The sequence below is a fragment of the Xyrauchen texanus genome, chromosome 33, assembly GCF_025860055.1.
Source record: "Xyrauchen texanus isolate HMW12.3.18 chromosome 33, RBS_HiC_50CHRs, whole genome shotgun sequence".
Lineage (NCBI taxonomy): Eukaryota > Metazoa > Chordata > Actinopteri > Cypriniformes > Catostomidae > Xyrauchen > Xyrauchen texanus.
Genome location: NC_068308.1, coordinates 39,719,009 through 39,730,665, shown reverse-complemented (window position 1 = coordinate 39,730,665; position 11,657 = coordinate 39,719,009). Strand labels below are relative to the sequence as shown.

The 11,657-nt window shown below is 41.4% G+C and overlaps 1 protein-coding gene across 1 annotated transcript; it reads right to left on the bottom strand.

The window, feature by feature from the left end:
• Nucleotides 1-1,640: 1,640 nt before the first annotated feature.
• On the bottom strand, nt 1,641-11,076 carry scd (stearoyl-CoA desaturase (delta-9-desaturase)). Its single transcript, XM_052102264.1, has 6 exons — nt 10,731-11,076; nt 10,348-10,569; nt 7,521-7,651; nt 5,883-6,088; nt 5,556-5,788; nt 1,641-3,527 (listed from the first exon to the last, which is right to left on the bottom strand). Exons 2-6 carry the CDS (start codon nt 10,556-10,558, stop codon nt 3,328-3,330), a joined length of 981 nt encoding a protein of 326 aa, XP_051958224.1. The 5' UTR covers nt 10,559-10,569; nt 10,731-11,076; the 3' UTR covers nt 1,641-3,327.
• Nucleotides 11,077-11,657: the final 581 nt, after the last annotated feature.

The following is an 11,657-nucleotide window of genomic DNA, read 5'->3' as shown; positions in this document are numbered from 1 at the left end:
CTCCTGAAACCCCACGTCCACGTGCGTAGACATTACGTTTTGGCTTCGCTATAGGCTATGTGTGCCGCTCATGTTCTACCTGCTCCGTAAGGGACTCGAAAAGGCGTTGGGTGCGCTAACAATTGGAGGCTAAAGGCTACAGCCCCTAGTGTCAGTCGCTAGTGCACCTCTTGAGGTCAGGAGAGTGAGGTTTATACACATTGCACAGCTAACTGTCAGCTAGCCACTGTAAACTCACTCCCATCTGGGTCACGGCACCACTGTGACGCTGTAAACTCACTCCCATCCGGGTCACAGCACCACTGTTCTACCCGCTCCGTATGGAACTCGAACTAGTGTCTCCAGCATGGGAGGCCGGTGCGCTAACAAGGAGGCTAAAGGCTGCAGTCTCTAGCGTCAGTCGCTAGTGCACCTCTTGAGGTCAGGAGAGTGAGTTTTATACACATTGGACAGCTATCTATCAGCTAGCCACTGTAAACTCACTCCCAACCGGGTCACGGCACCATTGTGACGCTCCTGTTCTACCCGCTGCGTATGGGACTTAAACCGGTTTCTCCAGCATGGGAGGCGGGTGCGTTAACAAGGAGGCTAAAGGCTAGTGCACCTCTGCCTCAGCTGGCCACCATTACATTAGCATAATTTAATTTCATTCAAACAGACTGATCTCAGTTCAGGAGACTCTGTGCATTGAACGTTTAACCCTTTAATGTAAACATACAACATGGCGCTGACCACAGCGGAGTTTGTCTTTGGTTGAAACTCCAACCAAACTGCATCTGGTAAGAAACCTAATTAAGTTGTTACATTGAAACCTGTTTGAGTCAAACGATTAGTGTCTCTAGTTTAATTCGATATGCCGTTTTTTAAATTTCATAGATTTATCACGAAAGGCACACTGTTAAACACAACAACCATGTAGTTTCGTGGACTATAGGCTTATTTTCATTTTTAAATATTCTATATTTAGAATAAATGGATGCATCTAAAAACTGATAAATGTGACTTTCTGAGGCTTTATATGGAGTTATGATGAAAATAAGCTGCATTTCAAACTGTTCTGAGACCAGTGCAGACAGACAGCACACTGGAGGTTAAGTCATGCACTAAATAGGGAGCATCCTATAGCTCTCCTATAACTGTTCTGAGACCAGTGCAGACAGACATCACACTGGAGGTTAAGTCATGCACTAAATAGGGAGCATCCTATAACTCTGCTATAACTGTTCTGAGACCAGTGCAGACAGACAGCACACTGGAGGTTAAGTCATGCACTAAATAGGGAGCAAGGGAGCATCCTATAGCTCTCCTATAACTGTTCTGAGAGCATGTGGACATGCATTTTAGGAAATTAGTTTTTTTGTTATTTGTGTGCATGCTTATTAGGTGCTACTAGTTACAACTAACTGCCTAGTTACTAGTTAGGAAATGGAAAATACACAACAGTCTCGCTCGGGACTCAAATATGATTTGATCTGCAACTTTAGACCTCTGTATTGATCTACTGATATTCCCTGCACATATTAATACATATACTTAATACACTAAAGTGTGTTGAAACATCCCATAATAATGTAAGCACAAAACATGACTCAAAATAAACCTGATGAAAGTACACAAGACAGACAAGTGTGAAAGTTTAAAAGCTCTTTGCTTGAGACTTTATTTACAGTTATCGAATATGAAACAAGAGTTTATTCACTATGACAGGCTGTTATCACGGACATTAACATCACGTTAGTTTTACGAACTGAAGGCTCCGATTCATTAAACGTCCCGCGGCATGACAAATATCACAACCGCTTCCTGGCGCTCCTGAATCAGTGTCAAGAGTGACAATAAGGCGAATAGAAGCGTATTTGTCCTGGGGTGTCTGGACTCATACACTCACAATACAAATTCTTGTTGTGTAGAATAACAATCCAAATAGTTTTTAATTACCAAACAACTTTAGCAAAATATCAAGTTCTCTGATAATGCATGGTTTGAAAAATAAAAACTCAAGAGTGCACACCGTTCGGCTAGCATGCAACACAATCGTTTTTGGCATCAAAACAAAATTTCACCGTGACAATAAAATACCAGCAGAGCCGATATCGTTACGATCAGTTCGTCTTTATCAGAAAGGAGAGTTTTGTTTTAATAGAGCATGCTTACAAGAACGTAGAATTCCAGACATATTTATTAGATGAAACAGAGGAACAAATCTAGACTCGAGAAAAAAAAAAAAAAATAATAATAATAATAATTTTTATTTTTTTTGCACAATTCGTTACAATACAAAAGCAACCAATTACTGTTAAAGTACTGAATTGTCAAGAATCAACACGCTTTCGCAAACCTCACTGAAAATAACGAGACATCTTTCGGAATTCTCCGCAGTCTTCGGTGTTATCAGAAAATGTAATTATTTAATTATAAATGAATTTTTTTTTTTTTTTTAACACTTCTCTCTGTAAATTAAATCGTCAATACATTAATCCCAATTTCCGTCAGTAGCACAGAAATTACGTGGCGTTTTCACACCCGTCTGTCGCCTATTTTAGCACTGCGAGTATCAAACCCCCCCCAAAGTACGTTCTCCGCAAGAACAATCATTAACTAATTTTTTAACTCAAATATTTCTCCAAAGCTCTTTAGAATGAGCCAATTGTGCAAGTGTGTGTGTATATATATATATATAAAAATAATAATAATAATAATAGTTTGGCCACTTACGCAACGTCAACGTAATAAGACCGTATCTGGTCTTACAATTCAATTTAGTCCAGACACAGTAAGGTGCAACAAAGTACTGAACATACTTGCGTTTTGGTTAAATATCCTTCAAAATGCGCAGCTAGATTTGGTAAGATGCCACCCAGGATGCGTGACAATAATAAGACGCATCTGGTTTAACGTTAAATTAGTATAACGACAATAAGGTGCGGCGGTTAATTGTTAAATCTATTTTATTTCTCCCAAATTGCACAGCTAGATCTGGTCGCCCGGGGTGCACACAAAAAGGCCCTGGAGGGTCACGGGTTCGTTGGCCTGCTGCTGCGTTTAGCGCCTGCAATGAGGCACATCAGCTGCACGCGGGCGTCAAAATCTATCAAAAATTACAGTAGAGAAGAAGCCAAAAACAAAGTAAGAATAAGCGCTACACCGACGGGCCGAATGCCTGTATGAAAGCGTCACGGGCTAAACTGGGGGAAAAACGTTTGTCGTCTGACATCAGAGTATGAATGTAGAGCAGAAGCTTCAACGCTGTTGAAACTCCCGTCTAAGGAAGGGCTGATCGTCCTCCGGTGTACATGTTGTCAGTTTTTTGGGACGTGAAGCGAGCGCTTAGCCACTTCTGTGACTGCCGTCTCCGGTGCGCTGAGCGCGGGCGAGCACCAGCTCTTTGGACACGTGCTTGCGGTCTCTGGCCAGACCCAGAAAACACATGAAGTCGATGAAGCAGGTGGTCAGGTTGAGTCTCCAGCCGAACTCACTGGAGGCGTAGTCGTAGGGGAACGTGTGGTGGTAGTTATGATAGCCTTCACCTGCGGGACGAAACCAGGAGACGATTCATCAACATTTGAACATCTGAATGAATCATCTGCCCACATAAGGGGCAATTCACACAAACACATATTTGTATCCGTCCAATTGTTTTTCTATGTGAACATGTGCTCGACGTCCATCTTTGGCTATTGCACACGTTTATTAGTAAAAAAGACTATGTAACGTTGCAGTTTTTTTAGCTTGCGGAATGAGCGGCTTCTTTCTTCAATCCAACAATTTTAAGAACATTTAGGAATGAAGCATTATGGGGCTGTTTTTTATTTTCTAAATTCTATGTAATTCAATACAAGTTAGTTACGTGTTCCCTCGCAATAGTTTAGTGTACCCTCGCAATAGTTTAGTGTACCCTCGCGGTTCCCTCGCAATAGTTATGTGTTCCCTCGCGATAGTTTTGCTTACCCTCGCGGTTCCCTTGCAATAGTTTGGTGTACCCTCACGGTTCCCTCGCAATAGTTTCGTGTTCCCTCGCGGTTCCCTCACAATAGTTACGTGTTCCCTCGCGATAGTTTTGCTTACCCTCGCGGTTCCCTTGCAATAGTTTGGTGTACCCTCACGGTTCCCTCGCAATAGTTTCGTGTTCCTCGCGATAGTTATGTGTTCCCTCGCGATAGTTACGTGTTCCCTCGTGGTTCCCTCGCAATAGTTACGTGTTCCCTCGTGGTTCCCTCGCAATAGTTACTTGTTCCCTCGCGATAGTTTTGCTTACCCTCGCGGTTCCCTTGCAATAGTTTATTGTACCCTCGCAATAGTTTCGTGTTCCCTCACGGTTCCCTCGCAATAGTTACGTGTTCCCTCGCAATAGTTTCGTGTTTCCTCGCGGTAGTTTGGTGTTCCCTCACGGTTCCCTCATAATAGTTTTGTGTTCCCTTGCGGTTCCCTCGCAATAGTTACGTGTTCCCTCGCAATAGTTTCGTGTTCCCTCGCAATAGTTACGTGTTCCCTCGCAATAGTTACGTGTTCCCTCGCAATAGTTACGTGTTCCCTCCCGATAGTTTCGGGTTCCCTCATAATAGTTACGTGTTCCCTCGCAATAGTTACGTGTTCCCTCCCGATAGTTTCGGGTTCCCTCACAATAGTTACGGGTTCCCTCCCGATAGTTTCTGGTTCCCTCATAATAGTTACGTGTTCCCTCCCGATAGTTTCTGGTTCCCTCACAATAGTTACGGGTTCCCTCCCGATAGTTTCCGGTTCCCTCATAATAGTTACGTGTTCCCTCCCGATAGTTTCGGGTTCCCTCACAATAGTTACGTGTTCCCTAACAGTAGTTTTGCGTTCCCTCACGGTTCCCTCGCAAAATATTTGTGTTCCCTTGCAATAGTTTTGCGTTCCCTTGCAGTTCCCTCATAATAGGTTTTGCGTTCCCTCGCAATAAATTTGGCGTTCCTTCGCATTATGTTTCGCGTTCCCTCGCAAAAGATTTCACGAACCCTCGCAGTTCCCTTTCAATAGGTTTCGCGTTCTCTCGCTTCAGCGTCTTTACTCGCTGAGATACCCAGACCCCCAATCAGGAAGATTCTTAAGCAATTTAAGCATGAAGTACCATCTGTTTCCTCCAGGGGCCCACCAGGAAGTCTCCGCCCCTCCCGATGGCCAATCCAACCCCGCTTTTTTCACGCTAATCAGACAAACCAATTGCCGAATATTGATATGCGTTTAATGTGATTAATTCGCTAAAAAGTTAATCGATTGACAGCCCTAATATATATATATATATATATATATATATATATATCCTTTTATAATTATAAAGTCCCGCCCCTCCGATGGCCAATCCTATTCTTTCATGAATCAGTCTGAACAGGAGTCATCTGTCTGAATCATGAACTGAATCGGTCAGACGACTCATTCGCTCACTGAACCAAAAACGTGCTAAGTTTGGTTGTCCACATGACAATGTGTAGTTAAAGATACATCTCTGTAAAACATATTTGTTTTAATCACAATTTTTTAGGACGTTCCAAAGCCCAATTTTGGGTTGTGAAAAAAATAAATGCTGTTGGACGTACCTATTGCACTGAAGGTGACGAACTTGTTCTCCCTGGGGTTAATGGTGGTGTCGTAGGGTCGGTTTCCCCACATGTGTGCAGCACTGTTCACCAGCCAGGTGGCGTTCAACACCCACGTGTACCTTAGGACGGCAGGTACGAAATACGCCACCCACAGTGACTCTCCCCACATATACCACGGCACAAACATCGGGACGAAGAAACACACAAACGGCACCAACAGCTTGTAGTACCTGAGAAAGAAGAGAGCGTTAATACATGTTTGAGCCTTGCATAGTCAGACCTGTCACAGGCCATTCCATCATTTTAGCATTAAATCAAACGTGCCTCCTCTGAAACATGACGACTTTATCAGCCCTCAGGTCGATGAGCTCCAGCTTGCGTCCCTTCTCGATGACGTCAGGGTGTTTACGAACCAGCAGCCAGCCAATGTGAGAGAAGAAAAAACCTCTCACGGCGTTGTGAGGGTCGGCGTCCGTCTCGGAGTATTTGTGGTGAACGCGATGATCACGTGCCCATTCGTAGATGTCATTCTGCACCAGAACAGGACAAAATGATCATAAAGTCACGATTTTATCCACCCCACGTCCCATTGAACAAGACAGTCCCGCAACAGTGCCCGCCCACTTTTACAGTCGTCTTGGTTCTGGAAGTATTTTTTCCCCATTCATTTATGTAAACAGCTCCAATGTGAATCACAACATTTAAAGGGACAGTTCACCCAAAATGAAAATTCTGTCATCATTTACTCACCCTCATGCCATCCCAGATGTGTGTGACTTACTTTCTTCAGCAGAACACAAATGAAGATTTTTAGAAGAATATTTTCAGCTCTCTAGGTCCATATAATGGAAGTGAATGGTGACTAGAAATGTTAAGCTCTATAAAGCACATAAATGCAGCATAAAAGCAATCCATAAGACTCCAGTGGTTTAATCCATGTCTTCAGAAGTGATATGATAGGTGTGGGTGAGAAACAGATCAATATTTAAATAGTTTTTTACTATAAATCTCCTCTTTCACTTTCACATTCTTCATCTTTTGTTTTTGTCGATTCACATTCTTCGTGCATATCGCCACCTACTGTGCATGGAGGAGAATCAATAATAAAAAAAGACTTAAATATTGATCTGTTTCTCACCCACACCTATCATATCACTTCTGAAGACATGGATTAAACCACTGGAGTCATAAGTGAAAGTGAAAGTGGAGATTTACAGTAAAAAATGACTTAAATATTGATCTGTTTCTCACCCACACCTATCATATCACTTCTGAAGACATGGATTAAACCACTGGAGTCATATGTGAAAGTGAAAGTGTAGATTTATAGTAGAAAATGACTTAAATATTGATCTGTTTCTCACCCACACCTATCATATCACTTCTGAAGACATGGATTAAACCACTGGAGTCATAAGTGAAAGTGAAAGTGGAGATTTACAGTAAAAAATGACTTAAATATTGATCTGTTTCTCACCCACACCTATCATATCACTTCTGAAGACATGGATTAAACCACTGGAGTCATAAGTGAAAGTGAAAGTGGAGATTTACAGTAAAAAATGACTTAAATATTGATCTGTTTCTCACCCACACCTATCATATCACTTCTGAAGACATGGATTAAACCACTGGAGTCATAAGTGAAAGTGAAAGTGGAGATTTACAGTAAAAAATGACTTAAATATTGATCTGTTTCTCACCCACACCTATCATATCACTTCTGAGTGTAAATGATGAGAATTTTCATTTTTAGGTGAACTGTCCCTTTAAAATCTTTCATGAGGCAACGAACTACAATCCCAAATTGTATTTTAATGAATTTATGTCCATAATTCCATTTGTTATTTCATAGTTTTGATGACTTTACTATTATTCTAAAATGTGACAGTCAGAATAAAGATTAAGCAGGTGTGTCCAAACACCGGACTGGTATAGAGATCTTCATAAAGCGCTCGTTACCTGGAAGGCCATAGTGTTGCCGATGGCGAGAAAGATCCGCAGAGGTAAAGACGCTTTGTATGATCTGTGACTCCATAACCTGTGAGCGCCCGCGGTGACGCCCAAAGCACTGAACACGGAGCAGAAGACCGCTGGAAAAAAAACACACACCATTTATTAAACACTGATGCCAAAAAAAAACATTTAGAGTCAGAATGTCTTTGTGCATTTTGTTCAATCTATTATATTCGCCTGTGCAACACTATGTTTTCATCCATTTTATCATCCTATTTTTATTTTATTTTATTCCACTAGATGGCAGCAAGTACTAGAATTATTTTTTTTTCTATACACAGATGTGAACTGTAGGGGGCTCTAACACATTTTACCCCTCACAGATGTGAACTGTAGGGGGCTCTAACACATTATACCCCTCACAGATGTGAACTGTAGGGGCTCTAACACATTATACCCCTCACAGATGTGAACTGTAGGGGGCTCTAACACATTATACCCCTCACAGATGTGAACTGTAGGGGCTCTAACACATTATACCCCTCACAGATGTGAACTGTAGGGGCGCTCTAACACATTATACCCCTCACAGATGTGAACTGTAGGGGCGCTCTAACACATTATACCCCTCACAGATGTGAACTGTAGGGGCTCTAACACATTATACCCCTCACAGATGTGAACTGTAGGGGGCTCTAACACATTATACCCCTCACAGATGTGAACTGTAGGGGGCTCTAACACATTATACCCCTCACAGATGTGAACTGTAGGGGGCTCTAACACATTTTACCCCTCACAGATGTGAACTGTAGGTGGCGCTCTAACACATTATACCCCTCACAGATGTGAACTGTAGGGGGCTCTAACACATTATACCCCTCACAGATGTGAACTGTAGGGGGCTCTAACACATTATACCCCTCACAGATGTGAACTGTAGGGGGCTCTAACACATTATACCCCTCACAGATGTGAACTGTAGGGGCACTCTAACACATTATACCCCTCACAGATGTGAACTGTAGGGGGCTCTAACACATTTTATCCCTCACAGATGTGAACTGTAGGGGGCTCTAACACATTATACCCCTCACAGATGTGAACTGTAGGGGGCTCTAACACATTTTATCCCTCACAGATGTGAACTGTAGGGGGCTCTAACACATTTTACCCCTCACAGATGTGAACTGTAGGGCTGCACAGATGTGCTGTCCATAGACATTCAGTCTAATGTTCAGTTCAAGCAACACCCTCATTATTTCAATGACTATCTCGGCCTCTGAGTGGACTACAAGCTCAATCTAGGTGTCAGTAGAAAGCTGAGATCCTCCCCTTTGATATATAACATTAGGTATTATCAATAGTTGAAAACACATTTTCTGATCATTTATTTTGCATGCTTTCCTTATTCACACAAGCAAGCAAGCTCACAGACAAGTAAACAATGGCTCTCATTGTTTAGTAAACTTCCTAAAGGGTTTTAGGGCAACAGAATAAACTGTACAGTCACATTCCTGAGAATGAGAGCTTTCATTTGATATATGACTTGCCTACTTTTAGTTCACATTTCTATCACGTGACCACTAGGTGGAGCTCATTTGTGACGCGGATATTTTAATGCCCTATTTTGTTACTTTAAGTAACATAAACGCAGAAGTGATGGTTATTTATGAAAAGTTCAGATTCTAAGCTTTCAAATGACACCTCACATGCCTGACTTATGTATATGGGATATACTTTTTTCGCGATATAGCGCCCCCTTTTGGGGGCACGATAAAATAAATAAAAAAATTTAATAAAAAGAGTAAAAGCACAGATCATCCCAACAAGCCAGATGATTTGAGATGAATGTTTCAAATTGAATGCAAGTCTGTTCCTCACACAAAGCTAATGTATGGCTTTAGAATAGAGGTCGAACCGATATATCGGTTTTACCGATTAATCGGTGCCGATAGTTGCTTTTGGAACATCAGTTAACTGATAGTTAACGATAGTTCCTCTTCATCTGGTGAATATATAAACTGTATAGGCTACAAAAATTGTAATTTGTTGAATATTTACATATACAGGATTGTAACGGAGTCAAGTCACTGCCATCATCACTAAATCACGATTATTAATACTAAATGTTATTTCCAAAAATTTGCTGATTGTTGAGTTCATGTTGGTTTTGACTGACAGAAAGTATTTTATTATACCGGATCATTGACAAGCAAACTCGGTTTATCTACTATTGATGCACGATGATCTACTGTTAATGAATTTCTGCTTATACACCCATATGACAATGCGCATTTAATAGTATTTTTTATTGCAAAACATGCATGTTTTATGTGGCGACAAAGACATTTCAAAATAAGAGTCTCCAGTGTATATTGGGCACCAAAACTTTTTGGGATTTTGTTTGCTCAATAATCCTGGATTTGGGATTTATCTATATATTCAGTGCCGATGACAGTAAGAAAAAACGAAGAAAACGTTTTATCATAAAAAATAAAAAAAATCGATCGCTCAATTTATCGGTTATCGCCCTCTTTTTCGTCACCTGTGATGGCAAAATCCACAATCGGTCAACCTCAACTTTGGAAGACGTGAAATAGCGCATAAGTCACCTTTTTACAACTTGACATCCCAAGTCCCCATTCGCAATCACTGAACGGAAATGAGCAGCTCTGACATTCTGATAAACATCTCCTTTGGTGAAATACATTTTACAAATTACAAAAAAAAAATATATTTTTTTTTTTTAGTGGACTACTCCTTTAAGGAAATGCATAAGTGTGTAAAGGCAACACGTTTAGTGAGTGTTAAAGCAACGTTTGATACTCACTCCACAACAGTGTTAGTTTGGATGCAACTGGTATCAGGGAGATTCCATACAAAGCTGCAATATGCAATAAACCCATGAGAACCACATTTCTCCACACTATGACGACGGGTGGTTTAGGCCCCTCTTTCTCTTTATAGGTGTGATCAAACACGTCCTCCACTGTCTCTGGATCCGAGTGCATTAATGGAGCTTTAACATCCGAATCAGGCATGATGATGATCTCTGGCGAACACAAAACACACACAAGTATTGCACGAATTCACGCCCATGTAGCTGCGCACGCGAGGTAACTGGGTCACACACTCAACTACGCAGCAAACATCTGTGCGCGTGAATAAACGCATCATTACACATCTTGTTTTAGAGAGAAACGGAATACTCACCGGGCGAATCCGCTTCTGTGGATGGGTTTAAAGTCAAAGCAGGTGTGCAAACGAAATAAAACAACGCAGTTTTGTAACAGCGATATCCAAATGCGTAGCCTCTGAGACGCGCGTAACTGGTGATGGCGATGCGCTTCCCCGTCGTCGCTTCGAATGGCAGATATTCTGCTCTGTGATTGGACAGTGAGTTTGATGCCACCTTACAGGAAGTATCTGATTGGCTAATGTTCGTCTGATGTTCTTGTTCTCTGTATTCTGTTCATGCCAGCATCATCCGTGAACAACCAAACTTCAGCGGTACCGTCACCAGCTCTGCACCTCACCGACTGTGTTTTTAATTTATACCGTCAATCCGCTCACCCCACCGGCGAGGAGTTTCCCTCTCTAACCAATCAACAGGAGCTCAGACTCCCTCTGGCATGAGTGGCTTTCCTCCCTTTCGCAAACGGAATCACGTAATCATGTAATCATGTGTTGCGCAGCTTTTATTGTTCCAATCCAAAGTATGATCTATAGGGAAATGGAATATGCGTGGGCGTCGATACATGGGCGTCGATTCAGGGAGGGGACGGCACCCCTGAATATTCAAGCTAAATCTTTGCATTTGAAAATATGCACCGACTAAATACCCAAATATTGTTCAATATCAATACAAATGCTTGCAAGACACTGAAAATATATATTGACCGAAAAGTTGTGTTTTTAATATTCATCATCAGGTGTTTTTTATCAGTTTTATAATAATCAACGACACTTACAATAGGTGAACTATTCAGCTTCGTACGGGTTTTATATTTTTATAAAAAAAATCGCGACAAAATAAAGGCGTAGAACAATAAACGCAATTAATAAACGAATAATTCAAACATCATCGGCATATAATATAATAGTACTTTAAAATATAATAAATAAATACAATAAAATAAG